The 27,803-nt window shown below is 37.8% G+C and overlaps 1 protein-coding gene across 26 annotated transcripts in view; it reads right to left on the bottom strand.

The window, feature by feature from the left end:
- PIK3C2G (phosphatidylinositol-4-phosphate 3-kinase catalytic subunit type 2 gamma) overlaps positions 1–27,803 on the bottom strand; it is a 510,504-nt gene that overhangs the window by 121,003 nt on the left and 361,698 nt on the right. For all 26 annotated transcript variants that reach the window (XR_011540000.1, XM_070619245.1, XM_070619233.1 and 23 more), the window contains one exon: positions 705–885. Coding sequence is in view for 25 of the 26 variants with exons in the window: in XM_070619245.1 (XP_070475346.1) it covers positions 705–885 (181 nt within the window). In the remaining variant the exon portion in view is untranslated. The remainder of the gene's footprint in view (positions 1–704; positions 886–27,803) is intronic.

The following is a 27,803-nucleotide window of genomic DNA, read 5'->3' as shown; positions in this document are numbered from 1 at the left end:
TGAATGCATCTCCCTGCATCTAGAATGTGGAACTTAAGAGAAACTACTTAATGGTCTATACCAGTGAAGGGAACTAGTGATGCAGGTAATTTAAAAGAGCAAATGTTGTTCCATTAGATAAAAAAAAAAAAGTATTGCCAGGTCCATTACCATAATCAACGATGAAAGAGGCACAATATTTTGACTATCATCTTACAATAAAAGTATTACTATCCACACCACTATTGATTTGTTTCATTTAATTAATTTTATTTGCTGTGGTAAAAAAAGGTCTTTAAAAATGTGACTTTGATTAGTGCAATGTTAGAAAAATCTAGACCTAGATTTTGTATCTTGGACAAGGGTGTCCTAAAACGTCCCCTCATATATTTCTCCTATGAGTCTGAGTTGTGCTGCCATTTTGAAGAAATTACTTCAACTGGCCTTTCTAGTCAAACTGCTTTTAAGTTGGACCCTTCTTGTCAGGTACTCTCTGGATGATACATGACTACTTAGATCAAAAAAACCATGTCCTGGCGATAGGCATTAGCACTAACTTTAGGACAGCAAATTGAAAAACAACTTGATTAAAGTAATTGATCTATGTGTCTTATAACTAAGTGTAGTCAAGAAATTTGCTTTCTAAGCTATGAAATTAAAACTTGATTGCACCAAAAACTTAAAAAAAAAACCTTTACCACATGAAGATTGATTTCTCAACAAACCTGTCTTTGAGGGTCACTGGCAGATTTGACTTTTTCCCCAATGTCTCCCAGAATTTTGATAAGTTTCTTCTCCTTGGAAAACTCATCACTCAAGGCTTTTCCTGCACAGAATTGGAGAGCAGCCAACAGCTTCTGATACCAGCTTTTAAAATAAGCTTCATTCTGTGCATCCTTTAGCAGCCTGAAGGGAAGAGAGAAAAAGAATTCTTGTATCTAAAGCTGATTTTTTTAACCGCCTCCAGCAGGAACAATAAGTGCATTTCAGACTAATCCGTATTTGGTGGCTTTGGGGAGTTTAACAGCCTAGGATGGGGGAAAACGTTGTTTATTTGTTTTGGCAGTCAAGTTCCATCTGATAGCTAATGAGATTCCAAGAATGAAGAATCAATAAGAGACCTGCTTTTTCTCATTTCAATTCACAATGCACTTTTTATTCTTTCAGACTTAATTCTGTAACAAATACCTATCTTAAGAACATATTTTTGACTTCTTATTAAAATATGGACAAAGAATTTTAGAAATAGTATTAATAAGCGAATACACCATATTGAAACTCAACCATCAACCCCGATTTTTTCTGCTTTTCTTCAAAAGATAATGTCCCCATACTGTCACATACCTATATATCGTTCTTTCTTCCAGCACCTTCCCTTGATTACATAGAGGAAGATATTATAAAGGCAAGAGCATGGTTTTTGTTTCCAGGCATTTCTGGATTCAAATCCTAGCCCTACAACTTACAAGTAACTTAGGCCAATTACTTAACCAGGCTGAGATTTTATTTCTTTACTTTAAAATAAAGTTATAGAGGTGTATAGAACAGAGAATGAACTAATGCATTTGAAAGGGCTTAGTACAATGTATATACTAGTCAGTCAAACAACATTACTTCATCTGTGTCTTGCAGCCTCCCCAAGTCAACTTTTGTCATTGCCTGGCAGTCTGGTCATGTCACGAACATGGGAGGCATAGAACATAGGAAAGTAAGAATGCTTTGCTAGGTAATGCAGCAGTGACAAATATTTGATTACTCTGTCTGCCATGTGACAATTTCTATTGCCTTGAAACTAATTCCAATATGCTTACTTTACTTTCTATTATGCCCTCAAACATAAAATAGAATAAAAGAGATTAATTCCTTTGAATGTTAACCTCTCTCTGATTGATTCTTTTAATCTTAACTTGTCTCCAGTCTTCTCTTCCTCTGAAAAAAAAATTAGCATTCAATGAACTAGAAGAAAATTATTGTGAGAACTGAATACTTGGGGGGGGGATGGGGAAGAAGGTTAAATGCACAGCAGCCAAAAAATATACAGATGAGTTTCATTCTACATTCCTAATCTTGCATGTCTGACCAGTATATACTATGTTACAGAGACTCTAACAAACACATTATTTTTATTTACTTTGTTTTCTGTTTGTACACATTAACTAATTGAATGAACCTGTATATGTTTTTCAGACGAAGGCTTGCTCCCTTGTTATTGTTATGAAGCCCACTTATCTTCTAGCCCCTCTTTTACTTTCTCAAAGGAACTATTTACTTTTGGAAAGCATTTTAAAGAAAACTCAAGAGGCTAAAGATGTGTCAACAGAAAAACATAATCCATTTTTTGGGTTATTTTCACTGTAAGAAGAATAGAAGAGAATGAGAAGTTTTCCCACCCACATCTATGGTGAGATTTTAAAATGTCAGACACACAACAAACGAATCAAGTCATTATTTGGAGGCTCTAAGAAAATGAGTGTTGTGTGAGTGTGAATTGGAAAGCTGCAAGTACAAGCACAAACATGCAGAATTTCAAGATATTTTATGTAGAATTGTATACCTCAGATTCTCACAGTATTTTGAGGACTGTAGTAATATACCATTTTATAGTCTACTTGGGTTTCAGCGAGATAGGGAGTTGATGGGTAGTGTACTTCTATACCCATAGCGAGGCTTGTGAGCATTTTCCTACCCTTGAAATACTGAATCACTTGTTTTTTAAGATATTTAAACCTGTTCTGGTACATAAAAATATCTCTATAACCACCCGACTGCTATATACACAACAAAAGGAAAAGTTATTCTGTAGAGAGGAAGTAATTTTTTTTTTTTTGAGGGAGATTTACCCTGAGCTAACATCGGCTGCCAATCATCCTCTTTTTGCTGAGGAAGCCTGGCCCTGAGCTAACATCTGTGCCCATGTTCCTCTACTTTATATGTGGGATGCCTGCCACAGCATGGCTTGCCAAGTGGTGTGTATGTCCACACCCAGGATCCAAACTGGTAAACCCTGGGCTGCCAAAGTGGAACGTGCGAACTTAACCGCTGCACCACTGGGCCGGCCCAGACAAAGTCATTTTTTCACTAAGTAATTAAAGAAAAGATATATTTTAGGGGTGGGGTCATAGGAACTGTCAGAATTATATAATTTGTATTCATAATACTCTTAATTTTTACTCCATTGGAAATGCATTTGCTTCTCTCATGAGCAGCTGATTCAAAGAGGAAAAACTCAGTTTGATTCCTTGCTCAAAATAAAACAGCACAGGGTAGACTTGCAGAGCGAATATGTGACTGTGTTCTAAAAAATATAAAAGCGAGGAAACCTCAGTGTATTCTGTTGTGATTGTTTTCCTTGTAGGATACGCCTCATTCAAACCCTGCATCCCTGCCAAGATGACACGCTCTCCTGGTGAGATCTGGTTCAAACTCGACGGCTTTTTACTCGACTTGTAAAGAGTTTGTTTTTACACATTGAAAATTGAAATCACAGAGTGTTAGAGATGACCACGAGAGGTCAATTAGTCTGTCCCTGTGTCCTTAGGCACAGTCACTTTAACTGACGAGAAATTAACATGTCCTTTAATTTTACACAACTGCAGAGAGAGTTGGACTATACAGGTTTGGGTGGAGGGTCACTCAGTTCTGCGACAATGACCTTCACTGCAAGGAAGTGTAAACCCCTCACGCCCACGCTGTTAGTTTTCACCCATTGTCTCCATTTGTAAAACTGTAGAAAACAGCTGGCTCCTCTCCCTTGAACATTACAGAAACCCTTTTCAGAACTTGTTGTCAGCTAGGAGAAGCAGTATTGCTTACGCCAAATAAAATGTTTCTTATTTTTTCTTTTTAAAGTTCAGGTCAAGGGACTGAGTAGTATTGAGTAAGCCTTGGTGTTGAAAGATCTAGCTTTTAAGATGCAGGCAATGTGAGCGTGTACAAACTGTGAGGTAAATCTCAACATGCCAGATACCTGTTTATCCTAATGTCTGCGAGATCCAGGGATGATCAATTTGATATTATTTTGTACACATGTCTTATAGACTGTAAATAATGACAACAATAAAATGAGGATAAATGCATAAAACCTAGTTGATTAAAGGTTTTGACAGTGTTAAGTATGAGAGGCTAAAAGCAAGAAGAGAAGGAAACATAACCCAGGTGACTGGGCACATTTGTTATAGGATATAATGAAGGTATTTGCCTAAATTAAGGGATTCATGGTGGACTCAGACCTAAGATAGTCACAAACTCCAGTTAGCATGAAATGGAGATTTTCCTCAGAAATTAGTGCTTTTCTCTATTTCTTCATGCACATAGCCTCTTCTGGTACCACAGTGAGTGACTCGTTAGAGCCACAGGAAAAGTACAGATGGTTCTCATTTCATCAGTCTACCAGCAGGACAGAACAGAGCAATCACATCATCCCAGCCCTCCTTGCCTCATAACTCCCTTCAGTGTAGGTCTTAATTTTAGTTCTCAACAGCAACATCCCATATCTTAGGGGATGCCTTAAATTTTTACCCACTTGTGTATTTCCTGTGAGTGAAGAGGGGACAAAACATTCTCACAACATCAGAAAACTGAACTACACAATGAAGACGAGCGATTTCAGGTTACTCCAGGACCACCCCTTCCCATTTCCTCCTGTGTTTGCTGCTACTTTACGTGGGGCAAGGTGCGTGGCTCAATAGATGACCAGTTTTTATGAGCACAGGTGATTTTAGAATGTGACTTCTTCAAGTGTATTTATAACCCTGGGACATATCAAGGCTGAAATCTAATAATTTATATGGAATTATTAATTTTAAGATGTCAATGGTGTTGACGCCTTTACTTTACTTCTCAGTGGTTAAGAGATTTATTTAAAATTTCCCTAAACTGAGGAACTTGACACATTTCAGTCTTTGCAAAGATAACTGTTTCTTATGACTAATTCATTCTTAGAATATTGATTTGCTCTTTCAGAAATATAACACTAAACTTCTATTGAATTTTGCATGTAAGGAACATTATAGGGGCCAAGTCTGTAGATATATAATTTCCAATCAATAGGTATTTTTCAAGATGCATTTGTCAATAAACCATTTTGTAACAACTCAAATATAAAACTATTAAACGGGAATAAATTCAGAAAATAATAAAATTTATACTCTAGGAATTGTATCCATTTTTAGAACACTTAAAATACATGAGAGGGGGCTGTAAGGTCTATAGGTGACTGAATTTTATCTCCATACCATGATTTATGTATCTAATATTTATTACTGCTTTGAAAATAATCTCTTTGAAAAAATTTCACATATGTTCATACTTAATGATGCTCTCATTGTGCTCACACTATGTGGTAGATTTGATTATTGTTCCCAATGCTATGCTTTCTCCTGTGAAGAAGATTATAGATCTATGCTCTTTGCCCTGTGACTTCCAGTGCCTTCCGGTAGGCACAGTCTACTTCTCCACACCTTGTCAGGGTTGGCCATGTGACTTGCTTTGGCCAATGGGATGTGACTAGATGAAATGTGTGGCCCATGTCCATGCAGATGCCTTAAATATGCTATCATGGATTGATTTCACCTCTTGTACTTGTGCTTTCTGCCATGAGAATGGCATTCACAGCTGGAGGCTGTCCTTCTGTCCAGCAGTGAGAAGACAATGTGGAGTAGAGCTGAGCATTGCTGCGTGGAGTCCAGCGGAGCCAAACAGAACTACAGCAAGTCTGCAGCCCATGTGCTGCAGGAATGAGAAATAAATACTTGTTGCTGTAAGCCACTGAAACTTTGGGGCTCCTTGTTGCTATGGTAAAAACTAACCATAGAACACACCAAGCTTTATATTCTTTCTTTTTTCCTTTTCTTTGTTTTGTTTTCATTTGTTTGTTTGTATTGCCTTTAGAAAGGGAGCATATTTTTTAAATATCCCCAATGTTAGCCCTGAGGATATTTTGGGGCAAACCTAATTACTGAAAATAAATAAAAGTCATCTGGAGCCAAGTCTGGTGAATTAGATGAGTGATAAATTTGAGTATATTATTTCAGATCAAAAAGACTATAAAAGTAATAAAAATGGCTTTCTTTTATGGATCATAAAAAAACCCAAAGGGTATTTCAAAAATGATTTGTTCCGACTCATTTGGATGTGTATATTCTGTTATACTGCTGAAATTTTATCGTTATTTTATTACTACTAACATACTTTTTGACTCATTTAAAAGTGTGAATAGGCCTATGTACCATCTGTTGCTTTGTCCAGCCAAGTGTTTGAGTATCTAATAGGAGATTCTCTCTGGGTGAAAATGCTGTACTAATGAGTGCAACAGGGCAATGGCAAGATTTTTTAGGGCTTTTATAACACAAGACTAGACAAAGGACATGATCACTGAGAGCAGTGAGGGAGACAGTACATGTAGCTGCTCTGGGAAACTAAAAGCTCTGCTCTAATGGAAACAGCTGGAAGACTGAAATGCCTGATTAGGGAGGGACTAACGGCTGCGGACGAGGAAGCATCTATATCAGCATGTTGAGTGGAAATTCCCTTGTTGCCCTGGAGTTAGCTACCTAAGATTAAAGAAAAAAGACGACAGATATCCTATACTTTAAGAATGGCCAAAGAAACAACTGGAGGTCATATAACTTTTCAAGGATTATTGGGAGATGGCCTAAATGGCTATGGCACACCAAGTATTATCTCCCCTACTGGACCTTAGTATATATTTGCAGGTGGAAGTGAAGGAGAGGGGTGTTTGAGAGTCATGAGTTATCAGCCTAAAGAGAAATAGAGTGGTTCCACCATGTCCACTTCTCCCTGCAAAGTCCAGTGAGGAAGGAAGCTAAAGGAGAGCCATTTATTCTGGTGTATGTCAGAATGGGAAACTGTCACCTCATTCCTAGGTTAGATTTCTGCTCTGAAAGAGTGTTTGTTGGTTTTCCCTGGGCTTATGTGAATAGGAAGAAAATGCAAGGGCAGGATGGAGAGAAGAGATAGCAAAGGAGCAGCCTGCATTCCTGCACCCTAACTGTTGGGCAAACCAAGGATGTGTGAGTTTCTCAAGTTTCAAATAAACACATGGAAGGTAATTATATGTGATCCTCTCCTTGTGTAGGAAAGGGTTGAGCCAAAGCCAGATCTCCTTTTGGGAAAGTCCTGCAAGGCTGCCCGAAGAATTCACCCACATGAGGTAGCCACCTTTGACAGTAAACCCACACAGGGCCTTGACGGAAAACCAGAGACCACAGACAGGGATTGCAATCCCTTGCCCCATCAAGTGTGAGGATCACTTTTCTCTCTTTTCCTCCCTACTCCAAGGTCAAGAGAAGTTAGAACTAGAAGAGAGAGATGAGAAGAGGAGTGAAGCAGTAGACCATACCCTCTACTCACTGCTGGTCTCTCAAGCTAAAGCTTGTCTGGCACTGGAGAATGGGGAGGAGGCATGTGTCAAATTGGAGAAGAAAATGAAGTTTTAAATTGGACACAACTGGTGGGAGTTTTTTGATATTTAAAAGTGACCAAGAAACTATGGAATCTACTCTGGTTTTAATGAGGGAATGTGAAAGGGCAAAGGTAGTATTTTAAAAATAATGAAAACTTTTATTGGTGACCTACCAAGCTCAGTCAGTTTAAAGAAAACTAGACAAGACAAATAAAAATCTGAGTCAGTTCAGGAAGAAACACAGCTTCAGGAAATGCACTGATTGCACCACACAAGAGAAAAAGCCTCAAAATGCAGCATGAGGACTGGAGGTTCTTGCCCCAAAGCTCTTAAGAGAGTTTGCTGAGATTTTTCTTTTCGCATTTTTGTCTCCTTTCTGCTGCTCACTGCTCTTAGAGAGCAGTGCCCATTTTGGCTTCGTTTGCAGATGATCATTACTAAGCACACAATTATGTTCAAGAAATAAAACTTGCTTCTTCAGCAATAGGTTATTAACACTGCATATATGTGGATATATGGGTATATATTTATGACCGGTTAATAGTTTATCATCATATTTAAATAAAATCTTTAATAGATATGACTGGTCACATATTTAATTATAAGCTTAAATAGTATTTTTCTGAATGAAAATTAGACGATTAGGTCTAATAGATGGTACCCAGTTCACATAAACACTTGTAATCAGGATTACTGTTATACAGCGGCATTGATCTCTTAGGATCATCTAAGGAAATATGAAGGAAAAAACGACAATGAGCAGATAAGTTCCCCTGAATAGGTTCCTGAATCTCTACTGAGGAATCAGAGCTCTTTCCACTCATCTTGCTGAGGGGCGTGGTCAATGTGGGAGCTACAGGTAAATAAATAAAACTCCTTCCAATCCACTCACATGTGCTCATATGTTCACATGTTAAATATACTGAATAATGTGATTTAAGAGGGGAAACTCTGTCCTCCTCTTCCCACTCCAACGCACGCTTACTGCTTTAGTGTAAGTTATGTTATTCAAATCATTTTCCTAAATAAAGCACCGAGCTGTGAATAGCTGTTAGTGATCTCTCTCAGCCTCCACTATTTTACTCCATACGTGCTTATTAATCCTGAAACAAAACAAAACAGGTGGATTCTAGCCCTGGGCACACTTTGGCAGAGAGAGCTATCTACGAGACCCTCCTGTACTACATCTCCCGTTTCTCACATTCTGGTTTTCTCCCTTTCCTCATCCCCAAGAATCCCGCTGCTTCTGCAGCTCTTCCTTTGCCAAAAACTCCACCGAGCTCTGCTCTGGGCTCCTAAGTAGTCCTTGTCCTTCTCACTCGAGTCAAACATGTCTCTCTCACTGTAAATGACACTCTATTCTCCAAGAACAATCTTACATGAGCTTGGAGCTGAATGACACTTTGAGATAATCTCTCCCACTCCTCACTTTCATTAGTTGAGGAAACTAAAAGATTAAGGGGCTTGCCTAAGGTCCAATGACTAGAACCCGGAGTTCTTAACTACTGCTCTAGGCTCTTCCCACAGTACCATATTCTGTTATGGACTGAATGTTTGTGTCATCCCAAAATTTGTATGTTGAAGCCCTAATTCCCAATGTGATGATATTGGAATGTGGGATCTTTGGGAGATGATTAAGTTTAGAAAAGATCATGAGAGTGGGGCCCCCACAGAGGGATTCATGCCCTTATACTGAAAGGCATTTCAGTATACTGAAAGCTCTGAAGCTCTTGGCTCTCTCTGCCATGTGAGGACACAGTGAGAGATGTCCAGCATCCATCTGCAAGCCAGGAAGAGGGCCCTCATGAGGAAACAGACTTGACTGGCACCTTGATCTTGGACTTCTCAGCCTCCAGAACCGTGAGAAATAAATTCCTGTTGTTTAGGACACACAGTCTATGTTATTTTTTTTATTGCAGTCCGAGCTGACTAACACAGTGTTCTAAAAATCATTAGGAGAAAATTTGGAAGACAGCTTTCTACTTGTATCACCTCTGGCAAGAAACTTAATGCTTTAGCTCTTCACTTTCCTAGTTTGTAAAATGCTGGAGTTGGCAAGGTTCAGTAAACTACCTTCCAGCTCTAGGGCTGTATAGTTTTAATTCTTAATAAATTTATCAAGCATTTACTCTATGCCAGTTATTTTCCAAGCATTTTCCATAGCTGTGTTAGGTAATCCTCACATTTGCTCCAGGTAATATGATTCCTTCCATCTCACAGACAAGGATATTATGGTTTATAGAGTTCAAGTAACGTGCCAAAAGTCACCCAATCAGTAGACTAGGGATTCAAATTCAAGCTTGTCTGACGCCAAAGCCCTCGCTCTTCACCATCATTATGAACCATCTCCTGGTATCCTGACACAAGTGCCAGCTGATGAAATAGCCTGAGACAAATATGCAGTTTAGAAACCCTTTTTTGCCACTTTTATACTGTGTTTTTCTCTAATCTCTTTCTCTTGCTTCCTGTTTCCTAACCCTCAGAAGTCTCATGCTCTCCAGATTGCCTTCTTTCTTTCCAAATCTCCTTATTTCATTTTGTGCTGCTATCTAAAAACACCCTGCCGAAACTCCACCAAAAAAATAACAATAATACTTTCCTTTCTTCTTTTAATATTTTTTTGAATTTTCAAAGGAAAGCTTGTTAACCTAAATATATTTTTGTGTGAAATATTTATAAGCAAGAATACTTGTCTCTCTCTACTTAACCTAAAAAAATAAAATATATGGGATCTACTTTATAATGCAAATCATACACTTGACTCACTTCTTCTCCATCCTTCCTCACTTTACAAAGTGACCACCACCACAGTGTCGAAGGGTCTGGCTGCCTATGGTTTATTTAGACAAGTGGGAGTGCTGGGTTGGGCTAGGAGAGTGGAGAGAGAAGTTGCTGAATTGAAAGTAACACCCTGATTGCATTTGGGAACAGAGGAATCCTGGTGAACTGTGCACACACAACAGATGTGTCTTGCGCTACCCACCTTAACCGGGCCTGTGGTTCTGAATAACTCCAAGTTGTGCTAGAAGAGAAATGGGGAGCCACTAATATCAAGCACCATAACAAAATAAATTCTGCTTGACATATAATTAACGCTCAAATCATGCTCGTGGAATTTTAAATTAGTCCAACAGATGACTACATTTTCCCTTACTTGCTCCTTGAAAATAAGGTTCTGAATTGAGTTCCCAACTCAGCCTTTTTTTCTTTTTCCTTTTTTCCCCCTGAAAACATGTACAGTTACTTGAAAGGTAGTATAAGCATCTTTTTCATGAAGTTTCCTTAACAAAATTTCTTTTAACAGCAAGGCAATTCCTTTGCTACATGAATGTTTCATAGGAATAGCAACCTAACAATAAAAATCCTCTTTACCCCTCAGCCTTTTGTTCTTGCAGAGCCCTCAGGTGAAAGCCGGATAACCATCATATTGCGCAGTGAACAGTTCAAGCCTTTGAACACAGCCGGAGAGGCAGGTTTACAGGTATAAGGCAAAGCTGGCTTTGAAATTCCTAGTTTCCCCAGAACCTCAGTTTCAAATCACAGCTTGGGCAGCTGCTTCACCCTTCATCCTTCAGAGTCACAAATAGTGAGGTTTATTCTGTGAGGATATTAAAGGTTCCCTGGGATGTTGTCCACAAGATTTGGAGCTGTGTTTGATGTCCTGAGAAAATTTCTGGGACATTCTTGCTCACTGTCATGAAATAGCATGTCCCCTGAAGTCGGCTAGCAGGGTTTAATCCCATTCCTTTTAGAAATTCGATAAAGACTTAGTGTTTTATGAGACCTTACAATCTACAATCTTACAATCTTACAATCTCTAAAATCTAGCTAATTTTCTTTTGACTTATGTGATGTTACTGTTGTTGTTCAGGTTGTATTTGCCAGGCAGGGGTAATTGTCCTGCCCACTATACCATATGAATGTAGAAAGAGTACTGGGCATATTCCATTTCCAATGCTCTCTGTATGACTGACTGCACAAGTAACTTAGCAGTTCCAACCTTAGTCTTTCCATTATCAAGTTATGATAATAATGTCTGTCCTATCATCAAATCTATGTTTCTGTTATGGACCAAACTGTGTCCCCCAAAATTCATATGTTGAAGCCCTAAGCCCCAATGGGACTGTATTTGGAGATAGGCCTTTAAGGAGGTAATTAAGATTACATGAAGTTGTAAGGGTGGGGACTAATCCAATAGGACTAGGGTCTGTATAAGAAGAGAAAGAGAAATCAGGAGAGTGTGCACACAGAAAAAAGGCGATGTGAGGAACTAGCAAGAAGGTGGGCTGTCTATAAGCCAGGAAGAGAAGCCTTACCAGCAGCCAACCCTGCCCGCACCTTGATCTGGGACTTCTAGCATTCAGAACTAGGAGAAAATAGCTTTTTATTGTTTTAGCCACTCGAGTCTATGGTATTCTGTTATGGCAGCCCTAGCAGACTAACACAGTTTTCAATCTAGACCTCTTTTTGTGATCCAGACCTAAATGTTCATCTGTCTACAAGATACTACTATTGGATTATCCTAAGGCATCTTAACCTTAACATGACATTTCATCATCATTCCCTCAATACACGCTTCTTTGCCTGAATTATTTATCTCCATGAATAGAACCACAAGCTTTCTATCACCCTAAACTAAAAAACTGAAAATGAGGCAGTCATTCACGATTTTTCTCTCACCTTCAACCCCAACATCAAATTTGTTACCATGTCCCATTATGTTTACCATCTAAATAGCTCTCAGATCTAATTTCTTCTCTCTGCCCCCACCGGCAAAATTTGAGGCCTTAATTTGTTGCCAGTATTACTGGAATCTACTGGTACTTGATTTTCCCACCAATTGCATTTTCATTTTTTTTCTCCCTCAAATCAGTTCTCTTAGTCTAATGAAGTTCTGTTCTAGTGATTAAAATCCATATAGCCTTCAGGACAAAACATAAAATCCTCAGTGTAACATGCAGGGCACTTCATGATTTAGCTCCTGCACATCTTAAGGTCTTGTCTCTTATTCCCATTGATGTTCTTCTATTCCAGGCACGAAGTACTTCTTACGGTAACGCAATCTCCTCTGCTTCCTCAGGCTACAGTGCTTCTGCATTGCCTATCCCCCGTGTCTGCAATGATATTTCAATATGCCACCACCTGCTTATCCTTTAATGTTCAACTTAATTAGCACCTTTTCTAAAAGTCTTTCTTAGAGCTTTCCAATCTTGGGCGGGTGTTCAGCATTCTGCACTCTGTCGGGGTGAAGTACTTCCCTATATCTAGTATTATGCCACATACTTTATTTTTCTTTTAAAAATTGTCTTTTAATTGTTTTTTGTTTTCAATCTCTCTCCTACTAGACTTTAAATTCTTTAAGGTCAGGACTATGACTTTACACTTTTGTGACCCAGCAGAGTTTCTGATTGTGACAGAGTAGACAGTCAATGTTTATTAGATAAACGAATTGACTACTAAATAAATCCAGTCTTTCTAAAATTGGTTTCTCCTATTTATTGATTAAAATTTTAGAATATGAATCTGAACTAACTTATTAATAATTCCGGAAATATAGAATCTTATTAAATTATGCTTTCACATGCTCTTTCCTCTAATCTCCAAAAAGTTTAATATTATACATATATTTAAAATATATTTATTAACCTACACATTAATTAATATATATTTGAGAATTTTGAAACATTCCAAGAAGTTACTAGAGATTCTCCATCGTATTGTGATTTGAGGACTCCGATCACGGGGAAAAAATATTGGAGAGATTTTTCCTAAGTAAAAATAATTGCTTAATTAAATGAACATAGTTGAAGATGGTCAGATTGAAAGTCCATCGTTGGCAAAGTTCCATTAGTTAAATGTTAGGTAACCTGAAGAGCAGCTGTCCCACACAGCACTTTTCCATCAGATAAGTCATGTCATCTTAGAATTGAAATTTCCTGCAGCTCAAAGGGAAAAAATTACAAATGTAAGAAAAAAGTGATGTGCTTATGAGAGAGAGTGTGTCTGTGTGGGAGAGTGGATCTATTTAGGTATGTAATCAGAGCATTTATTTCCAGAAATTTCCAAAAGCTTGTTGTAAGATGTTTTGATGGCTGCCAATAATGTTGATGCAAAAAAAAAGTCAGATCCTAAAATTTAGTCTTATTTAAGATGTTAGTAGTTATAATAATAAAAAAGATATATCTATCAAAATTAAAATGGTCTGTAACAACTCACAGGTAGGTTTTATCCCTATTGTTATTTTTGTTTTCGGTCCTCTTTGAAAACAAGTCATTTCTACTTTGGACCACCAAATCATTGAGTCCCTTATGAGACTCTCTCTTCATTAATATCTTTTCAGAACAGTGTTAGGTGGCTTACTTTAATGAGACTGTCTCTGAAATCATCAGTGGAGGCTGGATGACAGTGCACAGAGGTCAGATAACTGAAATTGTTTTGGAATTAATTGGTTAGCAACTTTTTTTCCTGATATACACATAAAAAAAAAAAAAACAAGTAGTTTACTGCTCACGTTCCTTAGAAGGTGACATTTACTCAGCCAGAATTTGAAAATTATTAATTTGAATTATAAATCAAATATTTACAGGTTCTATCTTTGGAAGAGTTCTTCCCTAAAAGAGTATTTTCCTCTGTATTAGTACTTTACATTAGACAAATTCTATTTTCTTATTTTTATGCTTTAACTCTTTCTGTTCCCCTTTATTTCAATTAACAGCAGAACAAAATAACTGATTTATTTTAATGCTTTTTCTGACTACAGTGTAATGATTTTTATGCTCACAAATGGGGAAAGAGAGTAAGTTGATGAATTTTGCTCATTTCCTTTTCCAAAAATTCTGGAAAGGTGTAAACAGACAAATAATCCAGCAAGAGAAAGTCTATTGTTTTCGCATGGTAAATTCTGCTTCAAGATATCTTGCTTGTGGTCCCACTTCTCTTTCTTGGATTGGTAATACCACTGGTAATCAATTAAGAAGTTGCAATTTCAGTTTGAAGTCCTTCAAATATGGCTTCAAATGGGCTAAGAAGTCAGATATATCTGTGTTTATAACAAGGTTGGGCCATTTAATTGCTGTGTGACTTTTGGCCTCTGGCTTTACCTCTCTGAGCCTCAACAGCATCTAATGATTGCTGTGAGGATTAAATGTCATAATTTAGGAAAGCACTTAGTGAAACCCTGACCTTAATATCTGCTCAATAATAACAGTACTTGTTGTTCTTGCTATTCCTAGAAACATGCAGTTTGAATTATAACTCATATTTCTCTAGATTTCACAAATATTTTTTGGTTACAATGTGGCTCATTTTACAAAAGAAGATGGTTTTCCAAACATGACCTAATGGAAAAAACTTTTCTCAATCAGAGTAACTGCTAAGTTGAAGATATTTATTGTTTGAATGCTATTTAGCCAACACTCTCAGTTTAATAAAAACAATTAAGGAGCATGGTGGAGAGCTTTCTCAACTTTCAAGAGAAGCGTGCTTTTAAAGATATTCAAGTTCAGTATCTTCAGTTCATGTTATGTCACTGTTGAAAGCAGTGGCAAAAACAACCACTACAATAACAAAGAGGCCAAACACATAATAACAACAGCAATAATTTAAGTCAAAGCACCAATATAAGAACAATAATGTAAGTGATTCAGCAGGAACTCCAAAGTAGTCATTATTATTGTCATCCAGTGAAGTCCCTAAAAGATTTTCCATGTCTAATGCTTTGTTCTTAAGTTGTACTTGCTTTTAGGAACTAAGGCAGAACATTGCCAGTCCAAATCAGAAAGGTCCAAGATGGTGATGGGGTGCCATGTGCAAAAGGAAATGTGTGTAAAAGGTGCCATGTGCAAAACATGCTGTGTACAAATGGAAACATGTGCAAAAGGTGCTGTATGCAAGGAGGGAAGATCTGCGCATGCCCCCAATGTCCCTGCCCCCTAGTGATGACGTGGAGACACCTCCCCTTTCATATCCCTTAGGAACCCTGCTCACCTTCCCTTTGGGGAGAAGGTGTTTTAGGGCATGAGCTCTGTCTCCTCCATTGGTTGATCAATGAATAAATTTTCCTGTCTGCTATTCGCAACCCAGTCTCATTCTATTGGTATGAACGACCGCAAGCAAAAGGACCCACTTGTGGGTCACGGGTCCCTTAGGGCTCGGTAACACAATTTGGCGACCCAGATAGAATTGAAATGGTTGCTGGCTCCTCTCCTTGATTCTGGCCTCTTGGCTCCCAACAGGTGAAGCAATGGGTTCTGGCAGCACATCTGGGCTGACTCACCTATGTTGCCAAAGGCTTGAGGATGGGAGGGAAACCAGGACTGTCTTGACCGATGCTTGGCCTCCAGACTCTCCCCACTGGCTTTTACTGAACCAGCACCTGCAGAGGCACTTAGACTTTTGTCTTCTATCACTTTGTTCGAGTCAAGGAGGATCTCCCGTGAGCCAACATAAAGTCTACCTTCAGTTTAGCATCAGAATAGAGTGTGTGCACGCATGCAGGACTGAGGGAGAAGAGAGGCTTCTGCCCAGGAACAGACTGAGGGAAAGGAGAAGCCTTTCCCCAGGAATGGACTAAGGGAGCCCCTCTCCCCTGGAAAGGGCCAAGGGAGCCTCTCTCCCCAGGAACAGTTTCACTGGTCCCTTAAGGGAGCCAAGGACTGGTACCAGACCATGAGGGACAGACTGGATGAGGGATTAGGGATGTCTGATCACCCCGTATTACTATAGGAGTTGCCCAACCCTTGCAGTCAAACCTCAATGGGAGGTTTTGAGTTGAGGATGGAAGGAGGTAAGAACAACTGTTTGGAGGTTTTGTTTTGTTTTTGTCTTTTCACTAATCTTCTTCCATCAGGACTGGATGGGAATGACAGGCTTTGTCTAAAAGTGATTACATCTCTTATGCCTGATTGTATTTTAAATGATATTGTGGTGATAACTGTAAATGGTTAGATCATTAGATCAAGATAATCTGGGATAATTTAAAATTACAGTGGCCACTTTGGGGTTCCTTTGAGCCTCCAAAACTTGTACATTGGCTATTAAAAGGAGCATTCCAATTAGGTAAGATCATTTAAGAAGTGCACTTATTAAGTCATGGCTTTTAAGGACACCCATGTAATCTACCTTGAAACGACGAGCCAACATGAGCCTCTCCCAGGGTTAACAAGACTGAAAGATTTTCTGGGAAACTACTAGCCTTAAACAGTCAAGGGAAAACTAAAATTAAAAAAATTAATGGAGTTGTTTAATGCTATCAGGAATAGTTATTGTTTGTCCCAGCTGAAACTTGACAAGAATTTGAAAGGATTTAGTAACTTAGGATCAGAAATTTGGCCAATTAGAAGCCGATATTTAAAGTCTGACAGGAATTTTCTTTTAGGCTTCCCCCCTCTAAACTAAGATAAAACTATGTACCCAGAGGAAAAGAAGCAAATTTGGATAATGTAACTGGATGGGCATGTCAGTCCTTTGATAAGTAAGTAACCTACCCTGTTAATCTCAAAAATTTCTGACCTCTCTGGGACCTATTATCTAGGCCTTCCCAAATTCCTAAGACTGAAAGAAAGGGAAAAAAATGGGAAAAGAAGCTTTTGCAGACACAGACTGTTATGAAAGCACCCTTGCCCAAAAATCTAAGGAAAATTTTTGAAACAGAGACTGTAAAATCTTTGTTGCATCTCTCTGTTGTTTATGTGTGTCTCCATATATGTTATATATGTGATATTTTTCTACCTCTGGATAGTATGGCCAAAATTGAAAGCTCTATTTAATTGGTTTAAAGTAAATGCTTCTAGGGCCTGGCCCCGTGGCCGAGTGGTTAAGTTCACGTGCTCCACTGCAGGCAGCCCAGTGTTTCATTGGTTCGGATCCTGGGTGTAAACATGGCACTGCTCATCAAACCACGCTGAGGCAGCATCCCACATGCCACAACTAGAAGGACCCACAACTAAGAAGATACAACTATGTACGGGGTGCTTTGGGGAGAAAAAGGAAAAAAATAAAATCTTTAAAGTAAATGCTTCTATAAATTATTCCTAAATGTAATAGAAACTAAACCAAATGTTTTTCAAGCTAACATGATGTAAATTAATCTTTGGTAAATGAAAGCTTATTTAAGTTAGTTGGTTTGATTGAAATAGGCATGTCTTTATAAAGTTATCAATATTGGACATGAAGTAGACACACGGCCTTTATTAGTTAAATAAGTTCATGTAATCTCCGTTATAAAACTGGTTAGCAAAAATAATAACTTAAAATGATAGCTAATTTTGTCTAATGTCTCAAGAAGTTTGACATGTTGGTAAACAGTAAACTAAATAGATGTGCTAAAAGTTTTTGGGTACATTTTTAGCAATAATTATGTGTTATGGTGTATTTAAAATAACTTCCAAAATCTCTTTGATAACTTGAAACTTGGAAGTTTTTATAGGTGAAATTAAATGATAAATATACATTGAATAGTAAGATAAAATACTGAAATACTATTGCTAAATTTGTCTAAGTTTATCCACTTTTGGTTTCTGATTACAGAGAAACTAAAATATGTTTGGGTCTGTTAGCAAACACGTCTTCTATTTTATTAAAAGACTCTTTAATCTTTTAATATTAATGAATTTAATTGTAATGAAGTAGTCTGTTTCTAGAAATTATAAAAATTACCTATAAATTTGCTAAGCCATGGAATGATAATGTAAAAGATAGTTTATAATTCCTTACTTCTTAGTTTTCACTAAGAAGTAAGGTCTGTAAGAGTTAAAAAATCTAATTAATAAATATGATTAAAGCTACTAAAAATTAGTAGGGAAAACATCTTTGTATTCAAGGAAGGTAAGATGTATGTTTTCAGTAAGGAAGGTAGAAAGAATGGAAATAGTTTTCTTTGCTTTGCTAAAAAAGATAAATTTGTCCTAAAGTACTAGGAGGGGAGGAAAAAAAGAAGGCATGAGACAAATTCTCAACGTAAAATGAAAGTTACAGAAAGTTTGTGGAAGAGGAACCATGAGGAAAGAGTTTTGTACATAGTGAAACTGGCTAAGATGGAAATGAATTTAATTAAGTGAATGAGTTTTAATAGAAGAAGTAAGCTAGTGCAAAAATTAGAATTTGGTTTTCTCTCTTTTTTTAAAAGGGATAATTTTCTTGAACTTTTAGTCTGCTCTTGATAAAGAGATGACGAAAGATTTTCTTTCCTTTTGAGTGAGTTCCACTTTGGTTAAATGGATAACCAAGCATTGTTTCAGAGTGAGTATTGTTTCCTATTTGACTAAGTGTTTTAAAACCTTTTGATATTTTTGGCAAGCTTCCCCCCAAATTCAAATCCCCAATGCAGTCCTTCTTTTGACCTTAAAGGAAAAAAAATACTTTTTTTTTGAGAATTTTCAGAGGACCCCTGGACTACTCAAAGAAATCTGTTCTTTCTTCCTATAAAGGAGATACTAAACTAATTGGGCTTATTTTGTATGTTAAATTATATGTGAAGCATTGTCAAATAAGTGATGCTAAGCCTTCTTAGGTAATATTATGTGGGTAAATGTTACTGATATAAGTGTTTTTAAAAAATTATGTAACATTCCTAAAATTCTGATGGGTCCTGGTTGTCATCCATAATTCTCATTATCTTGAAGTGTTGTATGTTACAGAAATAGCCAAGTTTCTTTGTCAATTGCCCTTTTGAGACTTGTGTCATTTGCAGATAGTTGTTTTACTCTGATGTTTTTGCAGATGTGTTTCATCTTCAGAGAGATTCATGGAAAAGACTGACACTTGCTCTAGAATGCAGGTTTCTGATAAAATTTCAGATTATAAAATTGAACTGGGTAAGAAATTACAGAACTCTAAGGGAGGAACTGATGGCATCATAAAACTGCTAACAAAGATAAAGATCAGGAGTTGATTACATGGGACTGAATGGACTGATGAGGATGATTATAATTTTTATGACATTTTATTTGAAATATTGCTGACTTTTTTAACATCTTATTTTTCCAGATTTAATGAAACATTTTTCTCTTAAGCTAACTATGACTTATAGCAATTGGTAAAATTATACCTTTGTAAGCAGAACTTAAACATTCATCTTTTTCTCTCTACTTGATCCTTCCAGAATTTAGAAACTCTTAGTGAGTAAATATTCTTATTTTCATGGCAATATAGTTGTTTACATAAGTTCAATCAGAATGCATTCTCCTTATGAGAGGACACAATTGGAAACATTGGTTATATTACCAAACCTTTGACTGGAATGGCATATTTGAGATAAACATGCATAGACTTGGATATGACTGAGCTTTAAGGGACAAAGATTGACTTTATGAAATACAGCCTCTTGGAAATATTGGCCTGGTAGCTTGCTTACAGGATTCCCAACAACTTTTCCTGGTGAGTAAAGAAGGTCACTTCCCTGGCAGATACCAAGAACCTCAGGATATTTTGGGAACCTTGAGAAGAAAGGAATTCACCCAAACCTACAGGTATTGAAGGCAGGGTCTGAAGAAAAGTCTTTGGCTTGGTTGTCTTGGCCTCAAGAGGCCTTTAAAATTCCATCTGAGACTCATTACAAAAAGTTTCAGCAAAGCAGATTTAAAAGACCCTATATGATCAATTGCTGTGCTTAGGCAAATAACTGTGCCAAGTTTATTGAAACCAGATTTATTTTGCAAAACAGTTAGTCTCCATTTGACTATCTTTGGTAAAAAAATAAATGAGGGTGATTTTAGAGATAAAAATTATGTTTCAATAGAAGCTATAATACACAATTGTGGATATTAGATTCTGGTTCTGTTAATTGTCTTTGAGGTTTTTGTTTCCTACCTATAAACTAAACTGGAACCTGAACTCTTCTAGTTTCCTCAAATATCTAGCTACAAATCTCCAAACTTACTAGGCAGAATGTAATCTAGAGGGAGTATCAGGGACCCCAGAGAATAAGCAGTTTATTAAACCTTTAAGCTACAGATGAGGTGAAAAAACAGTTAACCCATTCCTTTATGTGCCAGAATGCCCTATTCCTTTCCTGGGTAGGGACTTACTACACAAATTAGGAGCCTCCATTTATTTGAAAGGGGACCAATTGGAGGTAAATGTCCTCTCAGCCTTTGGTCACCAGCTGATTATGCTCCTGACGAAAGGGACTGAGTCAAAAGATTTAAAGGGAAACTTAATGGAATTACCAGAGGTAAATCCCCGAGTTTGAGCCCAAGGAAGAGTGGGACATGCCATCCAAGTGGACCCCAGGATTGTCAAACTAAAACTTGGGCACCAGCGCCCAAATGTTAAACACTATCCTCTCAGATGGTATGCCCTAAACACCATGGCCTCTGTCATTAAGGTCTCATCAGGCCATGCAGATAGGCATGTAACACTCCAATATTCCTGGTAAGAAAGCCAAATGGGGAATACCAGAGGGACAGGAGAACAACTAGAGTATACCCTTCAGGTAGGGGAAATGGTGAAGGCACTCACAGAAGATGGCACCAGGTCCTGCTTGGCCCCACAGACCTGGTCCTCCATCCCTTTCAGCCCAAGGATGGGGCATGGAAAACTGAGACCCCACAAGGCCAGCTCACTCCTAAGTGGAATGGGCCTTACCTGGTGATTCTAACCACTCACTCTGTCTTAAAATTACAGGAAGTCACCCCTTGGGTGCACCATTTGCAAGTCAAGAGAGTCCCTTAACTGGGAGACTTGGAAACTCCAAGACATCCTGACTTCTTCTATGAGCCCCTCTCAGACCTGAAGCTCTTATTCTAGAGACACAGAGAAGTCTTTTGTGGGCTGGCATTCTAGCCCCATGGAGGTGCTGAGACTCTTCCTGTCATCTCCCATAACTATATTCATCCTCACCCTGACCTGTGCTCCCCCTGGAGTGCCTATATCTACAGTGCCACTAGGCTAAAAAAAGAAGGCTAATTGGTTAAATGAAAAAAGCCAACCAGACCTAACAAAACAGATTTGGAATGGGGTTAAATAGGGTCTTCCCAGCCTGAGCTGGTTTCTACCACTTTTTGGCCTTCTGGTGACTATTCTGCTTCTTCTACTCTTTGGGCCTTGTTTGGTTTCCTTTGTTAGCAAAAGACTAATTAAATTCCAAATGGTGTTAACCCAGGGATGTATGAGGTTGGGAGTTCAACCTGGTGACAAACAAACATGTCTAAAAGTTGCTAGGGATAAGTTTCATTCCTCCATGGGCCCCTATGATGACACCCCTGGTCAGCTGGAAGCAGTTACAGAAGACAGACCTTCATCCATTGCTCCTCAAGAATGAGGAGCAGGACGTAGTCAGAAGAGAGGTTTTGTCACCCAGAGAAGTCCCTAAAACATTTTCCATGTCTAATACTTTGTTTTTAAGTTGCACTTGCTGACAGGAACCAAAGCAGAACGTTACCAGATGGCTAAACTGTAGAACCAGTCCAAACCAGAAAGGTCCAAGATGGAATTGGGGTGCCATGCGCGAAACAAAATGTGTACAAAAGGTATTGTGTGCAAAAAGAAATGCATACAAAGAGTGCTGTGCCCAAGAAGGGAAGATCTGCACGTGCCCCAAATGCCCCCGCCCTCAGTGATGATGCGGAGACCCTTCACACTTTCATATCCCATAGGAACCCTGTGTACCTACCCTTCAGGGAAAAGGTGTTTTACATCATGAGCTCTGCCTCCTTTATTCATTGATCAATGAATAAAGTTTCTGCTCTGCTATTCTGAACCCAGTCTCATTCTATTGGCATGAGCAACCCTCGGCAAAAGGACCTGCTTGCAGGTCACTGGTCCCTTACGGCTCAGTAATATTATTACTGATAAGACTGAATATGTCTGAGTATTTTTCTTAGTTTCTCAACATACACTGAACAGCTGCTCTAGCTATACTATTTCTACTTGACCCACATAGCTGGGCTTGTCGTTTTCAACATTTGATCTGAATTGGTTGAGCAGGCAAAAAAGTAGCAGCATGAGCATAAGATGGAAATTGACATTGGAAACTTCAATACCATATAAATGGCTAGATGGGCCAAGATCCACAAGGGCATTTTGTCTTTTCATAAGACATGTGCTATCACTTATAGTTTGCACAGTAGTGGAGAGAATAACGATTTCTTTCAGTGTTTACCCAATAAAAAATACCCTTGAAACATAAGCTTTAAAATGGAATTTGGAGTATAGACAGATTTATGGAAATAATCTTTAGAAGTTTTTATTTAATTGTAAAAGCAGTACACATTAAACAAAATTTTATCTAGAATCATCTTCTTCCTCCCATACCAACCCCCCCTTAGAAAAACAGATAAGAAAAGACTTGCCCAACTGAGATTGAGATAAGCAGCCTAGACCACTATTGGTTTTGATCTCCCCTTTCACACTCTGAGACAGCTCCAGGAGACTTTGTGGTTTGAAGGAACATGTTGGAATAGATAAAATTTTCTCTTCTTAGAGATGTAATGGTTGAGGCCAAGAGAAAAAAGTGACTTGTTCTAGTTTATGCAAGTACGTTGCTTATTTATTTAAAACATAGATACTAAGCAACTAGATAGACCCTGATAATACAGTGGTGACCAAAACATGGCAGTATAGTAGTAACCAAGACACAGTGGTGATCTTGATGACCAAAATTGTTATGGCTGCTATTACATTTTGGAGAGACAGATGTTAAACAAATACAAAAATGAATAAGCAGGATAATTTTAAGATGTCATATAAAGCGACTGGAATGCAGACCTTTAGATTGCTGGTAAGTACAGCCAGTAAAAGAATGTCCTTAGACATAAATCTTGACTCTAAAAAGTACAATTAAAATACCTACAGATGTTTAATTTCTAAGCATGGATGCATTTAAAAAAAAAGACACTTTAAGCAAAAGGGAATGAATTACAAACATATAATTATAACTTCCTGAACTAAATTAATGACTGCTTAATGACTGCTTAATGTTTCTCCTTTTCATGTTTTTATACACTTGAACGTATTTTTGAATCAAGAAATGCAGAATGTTATTTCAAATTTGAAAATAAGGAGAAGTTGAACGTTTCTATTTTGAGTAAGTTAGTGACTAAGAAAGTTTAATAGGATCACATTTCTCACAGCTTTCTAAGGATATGCCATTTTGATTTTTGTGATGCAGCTTTGAATTGACATAAATAGACTCCCTTCTAGATTTATAGATCGTCCATGATTAAGTAATATACAAAGATTCATAAGTATTAATTATTGACCATGGGTACTGTATTTTATTAGGCACTGTGAGAAAGCCATTGTAAGTACAAGAACTCCTATCACCAGAGGCACATACAGCTTAAGTGGGTGAGGTAAGATATACTTAAATACACGAAGTCTTACACTGTGAGGATCAAATGATGGTAAACAAATTCTTGGTAAAGAAAATTGATTAGGAAGAAACTACTGTTCAGATTGATCAGAGAAAGGTCGGAGGTAAATTAAATGCTAAAGAAATAAGACAGACGTGGATGGGTATGTCTTGGAAAAGAAGTAAGAAAGTCGGAAGTTTTCAGAGATGAGATGTCATAAGCAAAGGCTCTGTAACAGGAATAAGCAAGGATTATTCAGACCTGAAAAATGTGACAAGAGTGGAGAGTTTATGGGGAGACCAGTGGGAAAAAGTTGTAATGACAGATTATGAAAGGTTTTTTTTTTTTTCTTAAAGATTGGCTCGTGAGCTAACAACTGTTGCCAATCTTTTTTTTTTTTTCTGCTTTTTCTCCCCAAATCCCCCCAGCACATAGTTGTATATTTTAGTTGTGGGTCCTTCTAGTTGTGGCATGTGGGACGCTGCCTCAGCGTGGCTTAGATGAGCGATGCCATGTCTGTGCCCAGGATATGAACTGGTGAAACCCTGGGCTGCCGAAGCGGAATGTGCAAACTTAACCACTCAGTCACAGGGCCGGGCCCCAACGGAGGGTCTTAAATACCTAGCTAAGAAGATGGGATTTGTTCTATAGCCAGCATCAGGGAGAGCAGTATGCACATTGAAGATTTTTGAGTGGGGAGGAGATGTTAAATTCATACAGATCGAGACTTGTCTAATCCTGTGCTCTGATTTTGTAGATGAAGAGACTGAGGTTTATAAAGGAGTAAATGTCTTGCCAGAGATCAAGCGACTGGTTCTTCTGTGGCAGCCCTTTGGTTTCCAGTGCATTTTTATAGCTTCTCAAGGTGAGCACAAGTTTTCATTTATTTCGTTTCAGATAAATGCATTGCTTATACTGGCTGTGGTACATAGGAGGGCAGATAAACAGTTTAGACTGTGTGTGATACAACGCTTGAGGCCTTATAAAGGTCTAAATCAGTGTTTCTTGACTTCCTAAACCTATTCGCTCTTTTGATAAATAAAATCAACCTTATGTCCTTCTTTAATTCTTTTAGGAAACTTTGAAATAAAGTAAATTATTTTGATGATAGACAATAAAAAATTATAACATTGAATTTGGTTTTTGAAACTGTACGTACTCCTATTGATATGAGCTATGTCTATCTCGCCTCACTCCTATTGACATTGAGAACCTCTCACCCAAACACAGGTGGCAGCGGGAAGGAAGGAAAAGTTGTAAGAGATGCTTTGATGGAAGAATCCCCAGGATTTATAGAACTTAGTGACTGGATGCAAAGCTGAGAGAGGAGGTGGCGAATCCAAAGCTTCAGTTTCTAAAGAGTGTTCATCCAAGGAATGTGAACAGGTCAAAAATGTTTGGGGAAAGCTATGGAAACAAAATTGTTCTGAAGGACAGGATTTTCCAGGGCCTTTAACATCTCAAATTGCACCGTGACTCTCGAGGATTGGAACAGAATATTCAGCCCTTTGCAAATTTACTTGACCACTGAGCCCTAACTGCATGGGACTGTGGTTCCTTAGCAGACATTTCTGGCATATGCTCCTCTAAGTTAGCAGGAAGTCTCTACCTGAAGGATCTCTGACCAAGCAGCAGAGGCCTTGGACTCTGCCTGATCCTGCCTTAGCCTTGTGTCCTGATTTTAAAACAACTTCTATCAACCAGCAACTTTAACAAATATCCTGGCCTTGACTAACTTCCAACCCAAAGGCTGGTCTGGATCTAAGTGTATTATGGATAGTATGCGGATCTTAACTGTCCCATGCCAGTCACCTACCTTTACTCAAGCTTATATTATTATAACTAATAATCTCCCAAATTGCTTTCTGCCCTATTATGCCCTAAATTGGAAGTCCACTTCCTACCATAGTCAGAAACAGAAAGATGGGTAGAGTAAGAGATAAGATGCAACAGTAGAATGTGATAAAGACAGCAAGCATGTTGGGCTATAATTCTCAGGTCAACTTGATATGTGGCTCCACATCTTCAATAGAGTTGGTAGTGCCAGGTTTTATAAAGCTTAAATGGGGGTGGGGGGAGGAGTAGTAGGTGGCTACTCTTTGCTTTTCCTCACTTTAAAATTTTTAAGCACATAGGGAAGATAGCTAGGAGGTAAGAAGTGCTGCTAGCTAATGCTATAATAACCAGTTTGTCTGATAAACTTTTTAAGAAAGAAACTCCATGGGTGAATTAAGCATGCATGCATCTTTTAAAGAGAAAAATAAAATGAGATATCAGAAGATAATATAAGAAACCAAATGTGGAAGGAGGGAGGGATGGAGGGAAGAGAGAGAGAGAGAAAGAATAATTTGGAGATTGGAGGAAATTTGGGGAAGATGGGTTATTAAAAAATACTTAAAGTGCCTAAGATGTTAAATAAGAGATGAGCATCCACAGGATAAAAGTCAGAGCAATGTATTTAATAGTTAGTTTAAATAAACTTCAACTATAATCTGAAATGTGATTAGAAATAAAGTATAATTTGAGCATATTCAGCATGTCTTTGAAAAGGTCATGGTTAAAATATGAAATTTATTGTCATTAATTATCAAGTTTATGAAAATATTTCTAAGAAAACATTCCCCTCTCCCTCCATGGGGATTATTCCTTTATTTCTCATAAGAAATGATCATTTCCATTTTATGCAGAGTCAAAAGCTACACGGCACTGATATCAAAGAAGTTATAAACTACTTTGCAGGCCAGAGCCTCCTTATCAGAAATGGGCCTCTGAGGCAACTCCAACTTTGGAGCAATAGGTTAGAGATCAAGGGGGATGGAGAAGCTGCTAATCACATTTCCATATGAAGCACATTTAGCTCCAATTTGGAAAGAAAGTTTGAAAATATAATACAAAGGCTTTATCTGAATAGCTGATTGAAATGATCTGGGTTCAAGATCAAAGAACATATTCAACAGTTTCTAGAGACTCTTTTGCTGCAAAGATAGATTACAAGGCTTATGATGTTATAATTTCAGAGAAATAAAATCATGTTGGGTTTTTTTTCTTCTCCCCGAGACACATTTCAGTCATTGGTTTATCTTGTGCATTATTCACCCTTAACCAACGAAATTAAATGCTCAGTTTCACATCAATACATTGACTCATTTTCTGGTCATTAAGCACGTCTTTGTTGTTCACAGCAACAAGGGTGAGATTAAAATATTTTCTGAAAAGTAATTTATGGCAGCACATTATTTTTTATAAAACTCAGTCCTTGAGAAACCAATTTTGAATCATAAATGGTTGGAAATTGTTTTTAATCACTGAATATTACTGCTCAAAGATCATGAGGTACAACAATTAATCACAATGTATTATTTATAGTGAATAAAAGATGTCGCAATAACTATTTGTTCCCTGTTGTCTCACAAATCATGACATCAAACTGAACTTAAAGAAACTGTGTCAGATAAATTGAACAAAGGAACATAAAGAATCCCAAGAATTTCCTTTTAAGCATGCAAAGAATAGGTACATGAATTCAATGATGAGGCGTTTCTGAAAGGAAGAAGGAAGAATAGTTGGCAGTTGTGAGGTAGTGAGTGCAGCCCAGCAGAAAGATTTACAAGAAAAGGGGCAGTGATCCTCGTGAGAAGGTGACAGTCCAACCATTTGATAATGGAAAGTGAGAAGCCTATGTCCATAGATTCCCAAGGAAGGAGCTTATTTATCATAAGTGAAATGTTTATCAGGATTCCTGTCAGGTAAATCTTGTCTTACACTGGTTTCTGATTCAGGTCTACTTTGCTTGACATAGTTGAAAAGTTTCTTAAAAATTATTTGTAGATGAAATTTTATAAAACAAACACTATTTTAAAAGCTCTGGCTGGGGAAAGCATGCAAATGCAAGAATCAACAGGGAAGCCAATCAAGGATAAAATTTTGAAATGAGAAATATTAGTCTCTTGCTCCCTTGCTTCTTGGTTTTGGAAGTCAGCATTTTGTGTGTTGGATTTCCTACCAGAGCAGTACAACTATAGCCAGAATGATTCTAAGAGTAGAATCAATCCTCTGAAGCAGTGTTTATATGTTTAAAATGTGTTTGCCAATTTCGAGCAAACCGACAC

Source organism: Equus przewalskii, chromosome 5 (genome assembly GCF_037783145.1).
Source record: "Equus przewalskii isolate Varuska chromosome 5, EquPr2, whole genome shotgun sequence".
NCBI classification, from domain to species: domain Eukaryota; kingdom Metazoa; phylum Chordata; class Mammalia; order Perissodactyla; family Equidae; genus Equus; species Equus przewalskii.
The sequence above is the reverse complement of the archived record's forward strand: the minus strand, read 5'-3'. Positions and strand labels throughout refer to the sequence as shown.